At 39.4% G+C, this 13,769-nt stretch overlaps 2 protein-coding genes across 2 annotated transcripts in view; both read left to right on the top strand.

Moving 5' to 3' along the window:
- Positions 1–3,422: 3,422 nt before the first annotated feature.
- Positions 3,423–8,160, top strand: LOC144657070 (uncharacterized). Its single transcript, XM_078517363.1, has 6 exons — positions 3,423–3,573; positions 4,665–4,690; positions 5,416–5,536; positions 5,977–6,021; positions 6,294–6,425; positions 7,615–8,160. The coding sequence occupies exons 1-6, from the start codon at positions 3,436–3,438 to the stop codon at positions 7,651–7,653; spliced, it is 501 nt and encodes a 166-aa protein (XP_078373489.1). The 5' UTR covers positions 3,423–3,435; the 3' UTR covers positions 7,654–8,160.
- A 1,795-nt stretch (positions 8,161–9,955) lies between these two features.
- The window catches only part of LOC144657396 (nucleolar pre-ribosomal-associated protein 1-like), a 40,288-nt gene continuing 36,474 nt past the window's right edge, over positions 9,956–13,769 (top strand). The window contains exons 1-3 of the mRNA XM_078517745.1: positions 9,956–10,491; positions 12,523–12,659; positions 13,421–13,708. Coding sequence (XP_078373871.1) covers positions 10,332–10,491; positions 12,523–12,659; positions 13,421–13,708 — 585 coding nt within the window. The 5' untranslated portion in view covers positions 9,956–10,331. The remainder of the gene's footprint in view (positions 10,492–12,522; positions 12,660–13,420; positions 13,709–13,769) is intronic.

The raw sequence follows: 13,769 nt of genomic DNA on the forward strand, positions 1-13,769 counted from the left end.
TCATGCATCACCTTCTTATTCGGCTCTTCTGGACATGGAGTTAAAATTAGGATGAATCCATGCGATGGCGGATTGTCAAAAAGCCCCAAACTATACATTTCAAGTCTCAAACTGGCCGGTTTTGCTGGATCTGGAGTGAATATAACATTTAATCTATGGGGTGATAGTTTCAACACAAGGGCCCAAAATCGTCATTTTCAACAACTCATGTAGCACTTTTCTATTCGATTCTTTTGGACGTGGTGTAAAAATTACGAGAATCCACGTGATGGCGGATTATAAAAACACCCAAACTATACATTTCAAGTCTCAAACTGGCTGGTTTTCCTGGATCTGGAGTGAAGATAAAATTTAATCTATGGGGTGGTATTTTCAACACAAGGGCCCAAAATCGTCATTTTCAATAACTCATGTAGCACTTTTCTATTCGATTCTTTTGGACGTGAAGTAACAATTACGATGAATCCTCGTGACGGCGGATTATCAGAAAGACCCAAATTGTACATTTCAAGACTTGAACTGTACGGTTTTGCTGGATCTGGAGTGAAGATAAGCTTTAAACTGCGAGGTGATATTTCAACACAAGGGCCCAAATCCGTCATTTTCAATGGCTCATGTAGCACTTTCAAATTCGATTCTTTTGGACCTGGAGTTAAAATTAAGATAAATCAACGTGATGGCGGATTCTCAAAAAGACCCAAACTGTACATTTCAAGTCTCAACCTGGCCGGTTTTGCTGGATATGGCGTGAAGATAAGCTTTAATCTACATGGTGGTATTTCAACACAAGTGCCCAAAATTGTCATTTTCAATGGCTCATGTAGCACTTTTCTATTCGATTCTGTTGAACCTGAAGTCTAAATTAAGATGAATCCACGTGATGGTGGATTCTCACAAAGACCCAAACTGTACATTTCAAGTCTCAAACTGGACGGTTTTGCTGGATCTGGAGTGAATATAACATTTAATCTATGGGGTGGTATTTTCAACACAAGGGCCCAAAATCGTCATTTTGAATAACTCATGTAGCACTTTTCTATTTGATTCTTTTCGACGTGGAGTAAAAGTTACGATGAATCCACGTGCTGGCGGATTATCAGAAAGACAAAAATTGTACATTTCAAGTCTCAAACTGGACGGTTTTGCTGTATCTGGAGTGAAGATAAGCTTTAAACTGCGATGTGGTATTGCAAAACAAGGGCTCAAAATCGTCATTTTTAATGACTCATGCATCATCTTCTTATTCGGCTCTTCTGGACATGGAGTTAAAATTAGGATGAATCCACGCGATGGCGGATTGTCAAAAAGCCCCAAACTATACATTTCAAGTCTCAAACTGGCTGGTTTTGCTGGATAAGGAGTGAAGAAAAGCTTTAATCTACGTGGTGGTATTTCAACACAAGGGCCCAAAATCGTCACTTTCAAAAACTCATGTAGCACTTTTCTATTCGATTCTTTTGGACGTGGCGTGAAAATTAGGATGAATCCACTGATGGCGGATTCTCAAAGAGACCCAAACTGTACATTTCAAGTCTCAAACTGGCCGGTTTTGCTGGATCTGGAGTGAACATAAGCTTTAAACTGCGAGGTGTTATTTCAACACAAGCGCCTAAAATCGTCATTTTCAATACCTCACGTAGCAGTTTTCTATTCGATTCTTTTGGACGTGGAGTGAAAATTAGGATGAATCCACGTGATGGCGGATTCTCAAAAAGCCCCAAATTGTACATTTCAAGTCTCACACTGGCCGGTTTGACTGGATCTGGAGTGAAGATAAGCTTTATTCTAAGTGGTGGTATTTCAAAACAAGCGCTCAAAATCCTCATTTTCAATGACTCAAGTAGCACTTTTCTATTCGATTCTTTTGGACGTGGAATGAAAATCAAGATGAATCCACGTGATGGCGGATTCTCTAAAATACCCAAACTGTACATTTCAAGTCTCAAACTGGCCGGTTTTGCTGGATCTGGAGTGAAGATAAGCTTTAAACTGCGAGGTGGTATTTCAACACAAAGGCCCAAAATTGTCATCTTAAATGACTCATGCATCACCTTCTTATTCGGCTCTTCTGGACATGGAGTTAAAATTAGGATGAATCCACGCGATGGCGGATTGTCAAAAAGCCCCAAACTGTACATTTCAAGTTTCTAACTGTCGATTTTGCTGGATCTGGAATGAAGATAAGCTTTGACCTACGTTGAGGTATTTCAATACCAGGTCCCAAAATCTTCATTTTCAGGGCCTGATGTAGATTTTTGTTAGGGACGGACCATTAGAAAAGAGGTGTGTGAAGGAGGATTTTTCAATTTTCACTTTCTTTTAAACCTATTGCTTGTTTTGTTTTTGTAGACAAATGCCATGTGTTGTTTATTTTGTACCATATTTTTGACAAATGGTGCTTTGTTGATCATTTACTAAATAGTTCAAATATTTCCCATAAAATTTTGTTATTTATTGATGTAATCCTTTAGGGACTGGGGGTGGAGAGGGGGTGTGGCCGTGTGGGGGCGCGTTCCTAAGCGATTGGAAAAGTGGAGTCTGGATAGAACCCAGCCAAACCATTCCGATGTTATGATCACAACCTTCCAGGGGGTTCCGGGGCATGCTTTCTTGGGAAATTTTGAAATTTCCAGGCTCGGAAATGCTATTTTAAGTATTCTCTCTGACTATTTCATCGAATTGCTGATCTCCTAACGTGTAAAATGACAGGTGGTTTTATTGCTTAATAGGAACTTTCCTACAGCAATATTTTTTTTCCTTGTTTGTCCTTTTGCGCGAATTTTTTTCTTGGCATTTTCCCTTGCATGAATGTTTTTTTGTCTTTTTCACCCTAAACGCAACCCTGGTAGGCATAAATAGATTGTGCTCGACAACTTTTGAGCAACTTTTAGCTTTTTGGGCAACTTTTTGTAGTACCAGCAACCTAGGGCAACTTTTACCGTCCTTGGCAACTTTTGAGCAACAAATTGATATAAAACCGATCCAAACCGTAAAAGGTCGTTTCATTTCGAAGGATTTTATTAAAACTGGATTTATTCGCTGCAACATAGAGCCTGCCGACGGCCATCTTGGTATTTGCTGAAGTCCGAGTCACTTATGGCATCGCAATCAGATGAAATTTTAGACGAGGAAAATGAAAATAATTCAGACATTGACCCCATTGAGAATGCCATAGACGCTGGGGAAGTCTTAGTAAACCTGCAAGCGCTTCAATTTCAAGAAAACGCAAAATTCACGTCAAAACGACTCTAGAGAGCAGGCAACTTTTTTAAATTTTGGTAGCAACTTTGTGATATTTGAGCAACTTTAGAGCAAATTTTTGGTATATTGTGAAACAACTTTTCCTGAATTTACTAAACCCTGGACCCACAGACCACCGCGGCCGCGATTCTGATTTCATACGCGAGCCTGCGATGAGTGCAGACGCCGCTGATTATGGCGGCTGTTGGGGAGCAATTTTGTTTACGTCTAAATTTCAGCTCAGAAAAGCTTGGTCCTGATGTTCTTTGGTACAATCCACCACAAGAGTATAAACTACGTTGTAATGGCGACACAGGGATAAAAGTTTTCTCGGTATGTTGTTGTGTTTATATCATTATTTTCGATTTTTGCTTCTCCGTGATCGCGACACGCGAGCTTGACATTCTAAAAGTCGATGTCACCTAGTAAAGAGACCGAAAATACCGTATTTTCTCGAGTAAACGCCGGGCCCCGAATAAACACCGGGTCTCCAAGGTAGAGAGGTAAGTAAGCCTTTTAGGCATTTATTCGAGGTGCTTTAGGTATGATTGCAAGATACATTCATGTCACAAAATTAATATAAATGACTAAAAACCCTTGTTTAATAAACATTTTGCTCAAATAAACTGCATCATTCAAATAAACGTCGGATCCACAGAACCAAGTTTGAAAAAAACGCCGGGGTCATTTAATTGAGAAAATACGGTAGATGGTTTACTTTTTGTTTCACTGTCATTTAACAACGTCTAGCAGAAAAGAAAAGGTATGTGAATTTTGATAATTGGAGTAAGATCGACAGGGTTTGAAAGCATAGTATACTAGACAACGTATTAGAAAAGCCAAAAGGGGTGAGGTTTTTGCCCTGTGAAGAGTAATTTTTTCAAGCAGTTTAGTCTGGGATAGGGTATAGAAATCAGAGAGTTTTGGTCTAGAAAAGGGTATCATTTGCCGGGAAACTGATCAGTGGTATGAAGAATTAAGTCCAGAATAAGAAAAAAAAACTCAGAAGAGAAAGAGGCTTTCCTGAACGTAAATAAAATTATCGCGGCATGAACGTCGTTGACAGATGGTTGTCCATTAAAAACACTAATAGGATCTACCGGTAATAGTGATCGATAGGAATTTTTGGTGTCTAGTCTAGTATAGGGTTGCAAAATCAGCTGAACATGGTCTGGTATAGGGTAAGGGTTTTTAAGTGTCCCAGCAGCACACCCCCACTTAAAAGTATAAATTGAGTATCCCTCTGGGAGGGGGGCTTGGTGTGCAATTATTATTGTAAACCTGGTTATACTTTTTGAGTTTGTTTGGTTTAAAATTGATAGTGAAGCAGTAGCTGGAACTGGAACTTCCAGTTTGATGGGAGATGGTGATAAAAAGCAGTATTATAAAGTGTCTGAATTAAAATGGACTGTCCTTCTTTTCAGAAAGGACAAACAGATTTTTGGAAAAGGTTTGTTTATAACAATTATTTGTTGATACACAGCAATTTAACATTTTAAGGATTGTTTCTTTATACAAGGCTGCTTCAACGTTTGCATCAAGGTGCTGTTGTTTAATAGGTTATGCTGAAGATCTGTCAAAGGCATATAACTGGGGTGTGTTAAGCTGACATGCAGATGACCTTTGAGTCTCTGTCCCAGAATGTGCATTAAATGCACATCTCCAGCTCATTCAGGGGGTGGGAAGAGTGTATTCATTGTGGTTTAATTTTTTTTTTTTTTTTAATTTTTTTGTTCAAATTTTTCAAACTGGCTAGTCCAGAAATAACCATACCCACCCCTGGGAAAGTCATTGGAAATTCCGAGGGGGTCGGGGAGTCCCGCAAGCCAAAAATTTTAAAGGAAAGCTTGGAGCTTAACTGAAATGTCCGGAGGAGTGTGTGGTTTCAAACCAAAAACCTTCCATGTGAGAGGTATCTAGATATTTTCTGAAAAAAACACAATCAATGGTATCACATCCAATGAAACTCTCTTATTTTGAACAATTGCATGTTTAAATACCTGTCCTACTGGATGGAAAGCTAGGAAGGTATCTGCAATTTTCTCCATGTAGATGTGAGCATCCTTATAGTTTTTAAAAGATCGGTATGATGTTATCTATTCTAGTTAGACAATAACAACAGCATTTTGAGAACTAAACGGTGAAGTTACCTGACGGACCTTTATGTTTTTTTAGAACTTACTACAACCCAGAAATCATTAAAGACAATGGGCATTTACTTCATCTTGTGGTCAAACAGACAAATAGCGTCATAGAGACATCATTTGAACTGACAGCTCTGAACCAGTTCGATCAGGTTAGTTCATAGCGACCCGAGAATAATAAAGAGTTGATATGCTGTCAACTTTTAAGGCCACTGCACCTCCAACCCTTGAGCATCCTTTAAAATCGACGTGCACCCAATTGCAGAGATGTCAAACCCCAAACAATCTAAATCCAGAAGATGGAAATTTTTTGTGAAAGTACCTCTTGTTGACCTCCAAAAATGGCAGAATTGTCAAAATGTTAGTGAATACCAAAACCATCCCAGTGTAAAAAGCTTTTTAATTTATGATTTTCTTCTTTTATTCTGGATCAAGGATGCTATCAGACAGTATTCTTTTTTGAAATTAAAGTAAATTATTTTTATACAGGGCTGAATTTGTACTTGTTTTGTAACCTTATTACTGAAAGCACTCTTGTCAATATTTTCTATGATTTTTGTCATTGTGAGTTGTCTGTATTTTAATTTTACAGGCTGGTATAATGATCAGAGTAGATGGTGATCATTGGATCAAGACAGTAAGTATAACCAGTAATTCCTTGACTACCCTAGGTAATGCTTTAGACCACATTTGATATTACAAGTCACATAACCCAAAACATAACCTTTTAAAACAAAGTGACCTACATTTATCCAGGCTAACTCAACCCTAAATTAGTGAACATGGCTTTCTGCATTCTGAAGTCTGTAATTTAAGGAACACCAGCTCCTCATTGTAGTACAGCAAGTGTTAAAATTAATTAAGTAAAAATAAAAGTTTTGTTGTTTGTTTTTATGTTTAACTTTCCAGGGTCTGGAGTATGTTGATGGAGCATGTTTTATGAGTTGTGTAGTGACAAACAGGTGGAGTGACTGGTCAACCCAGGCCTGGAACAGCAACAAACTGGCACTTAGAATTCACAAGATAGGTGATGATTATGTGGTAAGTCAGAAAATATCCTTTTACAGTACACATTGTCATAGCCATGAATACAAAAAAAGAACAAGAACTACTGGAGGTGGTTTTACCAAATTTAAAAAAAACTCATTAATAATTCATAAAGAAAATACAAAAGAAATTAATGTTTAATGAGTGTCTTTATATCTGATAAAGACACGGCTAAACTTTACGTCCAATTTTCTAGGCCAAAATAAGCCCAAATCTAAATATTAGTGCAAGAATGAGTTGATCTACATCAGAAGATTTTTAAGCCGTTCAATAAATCCGCAGTTTGTGTTTTATCAAGTCTAAAACACTCGGCTGCGCCTCGTGTTTTAAACTTGATAAAACACTGCTGCTCATTTATTAAACATTACGTAATCAGTCATTCAGTTTTAAGTTAACCTGAGTGGCTGCTGCGCCTTTGTTTACAGTTGTTGTGACATCTCCAGGGCTTTACCAACTTAATAAAGATGATGGTGGTAGTGGTGGTTCGGGTGTTGCACTTCAGAAATGAGAGGTCTAGCAGATTCAAGCCTTGGTATTCTTGTGTTGTGTTCAGATTGTGCAAGATGCTTTACTCTCATTCTGCCTGATCTCCAGCCAGGTGTCTGAATGTCTGTGTTGAGTCAAAAAGTCTGTGTTGAGCCAAGTGGCCTAACTGCTGGAGCTTATCTCAATTTTATGAAGCATTAAGCGATTAGGGTTATTTCACTCCCCCCTGGATAGGATGCTAGTCCATTGTAGGGTTACCCCCAGTATAATTTACCCATACCCATTTATACACCTGGGTGGAGGGAGGCACTATGAGAGTACATGTAAGTGACTTGCCCAAAAACTCAACAAAATAACCACAGCAAGGGCTTAAATCTGAACCGGCGCTCATTCCAGAGTCCAGCGCACTAACCATTAGGCCACCACACCTCCCAGGTATTTGAATGGGTACCAGCAAATTAATTCTATTGTTTAGGCAACCTGACCGGATTTGTCTGCAATGGACCAAAGTCCCATCCATGGGAAGTAGATTGTAGCAGACGTGAGTACTCCTAGCCATTTCTTGCTACAGAAACCGGGGATAAGCCCCCATACTAAGGAGCCCTCTGATGCCTATCCTGTAAGGATTGGAACAGACTCGACCTAACCTAACCTGTGCACACTGGAATATTTTCACATATTTTTTTTTTTCTAATAGATTGAGAGCAAGTTGCCAAGTGGAAGCTCAGATGAATGAAAATTTGTCCGTATTTGTCATCTGGACTCTGGAGGGAATGCAGTGAAGATTGGACTGTACTGTTGTTCTCCTACAAAAGAGGGAATGAGTGTAGTGTTTGATCAACTCAGTATTCAACATTCAGATGGCACATATCATCACAAAGCTTTTTAAAACAATCCTTAGTTTTTACTTTGAACTTGATAAAAAGTGATTTTATTTTCATAACAAACACAGAGGGGTGGGGTAGAGGCTAAAAAAAGGGAGGTAAACTTGAAGCTGTCATAATTTTTATACAAACGTCTGCTACTAAAGTACATGCATTGGATAAGTGTACACCTTCCAAAGTACTGTCTAATCTTTTCAAACTCCCAACATTTTATTGAAAAAGTCAAACATAATGATATAAATCTTGACCTTAACCCCTAAAAATTACCCTCTAAAAATGACTTCTCCATAAAAAGAATACTGAGATTATCACTTTTGCACCAAAGAAAATTAACTGGTCAGGATTTCAGTCCTCCTTGCCTTTATCCCTGAGTACAGTAGAACCCTGGTAATTCGAACTCGAATAACTCGAACAATCCCACTAACTCAAACAAACTTTCATTTCCCTTGGATTTGAACCGACCTTTCAGTCTTATTTAATCGACCCCGATAACTTGAAACCCCGCTAACTCGAACTGTTTTCGTTTCCTTTCAGAGTTTGAGTTACCGGGGTTCTAGTGTATATCTCCCCTCCTGGGACTCCCAGGGGGAGTACACCCCAAAGTGTTTGCTGTACGTGTGCAGCTGGCTTCTTTAAAAACCTTCCCCAACCAGTATTTCAGTCTAAAGTGTATAAATTTCTATTCTCTACTTCATACCTGCTTTCTAAAATCACATGTGTGATGCATGATCTCAGCTACCCTGGAATGATTTTGTTTGGTAAAACATTTGCAGAAATTACACTCATTGCTAAGTTTAGGTCACCAGTTAAATTCAATATATACATGTAGCAGATTAGGATCTATGAAAAATATATATGAAAAAATAAAACTTTACAATATAATATGACCATCTACATTGAATTTTTATTCTAACACACTTATACACATACAGCTGTAATAAAGAATTATCTATGTTTAATATATTTTACCCAAATCAGTTCAGTGGTGTACAAATCAACAAATAAATTAAAATGTACAGTAAGTTGTATTTGAGTGGTTTTTTCCCTAAGTGCTTTATGCAAGAAATCAGCACTGTCTTTTCAGCCCAGGGGGGGGGGGGGGGTACTCCGGCTTGTAAATGACGGGGATGACCGAAGGATTTTTTTGGGTTTGAAATTTTCGATTCCGGGATTTTTTTGGGTTGGAAAATTTGGCAAGTATTTTTTGGGTGACTTGATATAAATAGGGGATTTTTTGGGGTATTAAAAACGAACTAAAGTGCCTTGGCGCGGCCTTGGCGTATTTATGGTATGATGAATAGCGTTCAATTTTATATGGTTTTCTTTGTGTTATATTATTGCCCCTCCTGGCAATTTAGGGGTAATTTGACAAGAGATTTTTGGGGGGGTTAATTCTGGTCCAGGGATTTTTTTGGGTAATGTCGGAAGATTTAGGGATTTTTTTGGGTCCTGAGTTTTGCCTCCATTCGATCATCCCCGTCATTTACAAGCCGGAGTACCCCCCTGGGCTTTTCAGATGGCACAGTGTGGTTATAATTTATTACAGGGTACATTATATTATTCAACCGTTACAGTGTGACTCCAAATTATACAAAGGCCGGTCATTTTCGTGGGATAGGGGGGAGGTTGGGCAACATACTTCAATAAAAATTTGGGACAAAATTTTTACAAATTGATGAGAAATACACCGTTAAAACTAAAATCTTAATTTAAGACGTTTCATCTTACCTCAGCACCAGAACAATAGCTGATGTAACTTCTCAGCTATTGTTCTGGTGCTGAGGTAAGACGAAACGTCTGAAATTAAGATTTTAGTTTTTACGGAGTAGTCCTCCAGTTTTATTAATACAACATCCAGATGTTAAATCACCACTTCGTCAGCTATAAGTTTTTTTGGAGGGGTTTTCCAAAACTTACCCCCTTGGGGTGGGGGGGGGGAGGTTCACAGAACAGTTAGCAAGCTGGGGATCATGCAATTTCCAAATGATTGGGCTTTCCTTTCGTAGGGCCCTGTTAGTGTAAATTTCCAACAAGCGACATGGTGCTAAAACAGTGACATGGAGGCCGATGAAATGTTAACAAGCAACAACACTTAAGTTAAATTTCCCCCAGTGAAGACATGCATCCCCATCACCCTCAGTCAGTCAGTCTCCCCAGCTTATAGGGCCCTGTCGTAGTGAAAGCAAAGTTGAGTTACATGGTGCATGAGGTAGGCTGAGAAATTATTTTGTATTCCAGTTTTTTTCTCCAACACCGGGAGCGAATTTCTTTTCTGTCAAATTTTAAAGAAATTCGTTCCCGACTTTGGATGCGTCACGGTCGTTATACTTGTCACGCCAAAACGTCACGCGAACATTTGGGACATTACAGTGCAAGTTATATAAAGCACAAACCAGTACCACGTGTAAGAAGTCAAAATGGCGGCGGCCTTCTTGGACCGTGTTATGAGCTGTTTTGCACCTAATAATTAAGCTTACAAACATCACGGTGCAAACGTTTGAAGGAAATATTTTACATCAGAACGAACAACATGAAGAAAAGGAAAAGGGGAGACGTAGACGAGGAAGGAATATCAGAAAGAAAGAAGAAAGTTTCTGGTTTTGTGGACGAGAAGCAAAACAACAACAAACCGAGTGAACTTGTGCGCACGGTGAAAGGTTTGTTACAGAAAGAACAGACAAGACTTGCTGGTATGTTGAAATGAGAAGAAGTTCCATTTTTATCCTGTATTGTACACAAAAAGATATTACGTTTGAACTAATTTATTTTACCGCATAAAAATCGTGCACTCAGTAAGCTTAAGTCTGGTCTAAATGCTGAGATTAATACCTGTATAACTTATGTGGATTTTACGTAATTCTTCTGTCGATCTGTTCTGAACTAAGAGAACAAGGGCAAGGGAAATTCCATTTTTCTGCATTCCCCCCTCTCTCCTTACTCACCCCATTGACAAGGTCAGTAAAAATTTCCTCTAGAATGAAAAAAATCAGCCGAGGTGCATTCCGAGGTACATGCCATGCCAAAGATCCTATTTCACCAAGTTTTTTATGGGTCTACACCAAGGTCCTTGATCATTCATACCTAAAATAAATCGACTGTACGCCACTTTTCTTCAGAGAACATTAACATATCTTCTTACCCTCTTAAAAAAAAAGCTATGACCACTTTTTGCTAATTTTCACATAGCCCCTCATCAAGAATCAAGTGTTGCCAGAGATGTAGTAGCCTGCGTAGCAGGCGTCTGAGTAGTTTTTATAGCGCGCGTATGGGAGAAACGCAAAATGTGCGAGAGGGCCACGCGAGGAAAAAATCGAGAAGACGCCTGCCCGGAAACCCCCCGAAACGTGTTTGCCGCCCACAATTAATTTAATTAAAATTTAATAGGTAACAGCGCTGGGTCAACTGTCAAAATAAATGGGTGAGAAAATTTTTTTTTTCTGGAAACGAACATAGCGCCAATATGGCTTCAAAGCCGTCGAAATGTGGCAGAAAAAGGAACAAAACCAAACTTTCTACCGTCTTTGCTCTAAAAACTTGAGGATTACTTACGGCCAGTTTGGTGAGAAAGCAGGATTCGCTTCGTATTTCAATCCGTTGGCACGCAAATATCAAATAGTGAATGTGCTATTGCATATATTGCAACAAGTCTCGGGAAGATCGGCCGGGGATACAAGCTGAAAAACGTGAAGGACTTTCATATAGTCCATGCGGATGCAAACTCGTCTTGAAATCTGTTTGTTACATTTACCACTGTGTCTGAGGTTTTTGCTAGAGAATGTTTGGGCAATGCGGCTACCGAGACGGCGGAAGGACGAGTCGCTGAAAGAAAAAGCAGTGAAAAACACCGCTATTATGTGCTTCCCTCTGTTCGCATTTCATTTGCTCTGCAAATCGGTCAAAACTTCCAGCAGGCAGGACTCGAAAAGCTCTTCCTAGACGTCGTGCTCCAGTGTTACCATACATATAAGCCTCATTTGCGATGACAGATAGAATACAACTCTCACATTTCCGATGACAGACAGATTTCTTTCGCAAAGCGACCAATTAATCCCTCGAGGCCTTCAGAGCCAATCAAAATTTACGGGTTATTCCCTGGCGGCCTTTCTAGCCAATGGGGTAATTTTCGTTCTCTCAGAGAACGAAAAAAAAAACGTATTTCGGGGGGTTTCCGGGCAGGCGTCTTCTCGATTTTTTCCTCGCGCGGCCTTCTCGCAATCGCGCACTCTTAAACGCGCTGAAAACTACACAGACGCCTGCTACGCAGGCTAGAGATGTAGCTAAGAAAACACTAAGCTGGCTCATCAATAAACCAAGCTGGCCTTTCTGGCCTTGGCAGATCTAAAATTTTTCCTTGGTCTCTGTTTTCATGTGAAATTTTAGCTGGATTTAAGTTCTCTTTCAGCTGGTGAAATTAGCTGGCAGCCGTCCCTTAGCGACATCCCTGTGTTGCTCTATTGTTGGAACTCACTTAAAAAGAGTTGTTACAAGTAGTACCCTGGAAGACAGACATTCCTCTTATTATTGTGGTTTTCAGTGATAGGCAAACTCTGAAATTCATTCCTGAACGAATGGTTTATGCTTTTTGCTGCCGTCAGTCATGTTTGCAGACCTCTCGGGAAACAGAAGTTCACTTCAACCGGGTCAAAAGGTCACATCTGTCAGTTGTGATTGGACTATATAGCATGATGTTTACTTTGATTTTATTGATTACTTTTTATTAGGTTTGAAAAAACTTCTGAATGCACTAAATGAATCACAAAACAAAGAAACAGTTGAAATCATTGTCAAAGAGGGAGGAGAGTTTCAAGAAGTGTTCAAAATTTTAGAGGGAGGCCGACACAATCTTTCTCAGCTTGAGGTAATGATAATATATAATGTATACATTTAGATACACATACATAATTATTAATTTCATGTAAATCCAATGAAATACAGAAATTATTTGGTTATTATGCTGTGTTCTTTTTCTAAAGATCCTCCAATTTCTTGGCACAACTTCTTTTAATCAGACTCTCTTGTCTGTTTGAATCTAGCATGTATATGCCACTGCAAACAAAGAGTTCTTAACTGTCTGTAGTAGCAATGTTTAATGCACAAAATATTAATGTACATGTACTGGATAACTAGATGTCAGCAAATACTTAAAAGTGACTTTAAAAGTTAGTGTCATCAAGGATGGGGGCAGAGGGAGAGGGGCAGGCCTACCTGGCATTGCTGCTATCTAGAACCCCATGATCCATAAGGAATCCCATCAGGCCAGAGGAGCTTATCCCAGTTTCCATAGCATAAAGCAACTAGGAACAAAATGATTTCTACTCCCCCTTGGATGGGATGCTACATGCAGTCCATCACAGGGTACCCCCTAGCATTAAAATTTGCTGGTACCCATTAATACACCTGGGTGAAGACAGACACTACGAGAGTGTCTTGCCCAAGAACACACTGCAGTGCCCCGGCCAGAGCCCAAACCTGTCCAGCACACTAACCATTAATTAGGCCACAGCGTCTCCCATAAGAGGAATGGAAGTACTCCTAGTTCATTTCTTCCATAAAAGTCAAGTTACAGCTGCATGGTGTCATTTCATGAATATTATCTTGAGCTCCAGTTCCTTTTCATAGATCCAAACATGCCTGGAGATCCTGGAAAGTATTTTATTGTTCACTGCAGAAGAAAGCCAACTTTCCACAAGAACAGGGATGTCAATAGTCCAACGAGTCCTGCAAAGTCACTTAAAGCTGTTATATTCATGTTTGAATCCATCGAGTCCTCCTGAAGTTATCAAGTCTGCTTTGAAACTACTCACAGCCATGGTCACACAAGGTGCTTCAGCTGCGAGAGAAGTTCAAAGGTCATTTGACTTTACCTTAAAGTGGCTATCCTCACTACCAAACAAACGTGACAGGAAGGTATGTTATTATAAATTCCAATTGGATCTGTCTGAAAACGGTGAGCAAAGAGCCACTCAAG

The sequence above is a fragment of the Oculina patagonica genome, chromosome 6, assembly GCF_052425735.1.
Source record: "Oculina patagonica isolate OP01 chromosome 6, crgOcupat, whole genome shotgun sequence".
In the NCBI taxonomy this organism is placed as follows: domain Eukaryota; kingdom Metazoa; phylum Cnidaria; class Anthozoa; order Scleractinia; family Oculinidae; genus Oculina; species Oculina patagonica.

Bases quoted from the DNA above. Each gene is read 5' to 3' on its own strand.
- LOC144657070 (XM_078517363.1), top strand. From the start codon at position 3,436: ATGGCGGCTGTTGGGGAGCAATTTTGTTTACGTCTAAATTTCAGCTCA. The intron at 3,574-4,664 runs GTATGTTGTTGT...CCTTCTTTTCAG, and splicing joins CAGGGATAAAAGTTTTCTCG to AAAGGACAAACAGATTTTTG. The intron at 6,022-6,293 runs GTAAGTATAACC...TTAACTTTCCAG, and splicing joins GTGATCATTGGATCAAGACA to GGTCTGGAGTATGTTGATGG.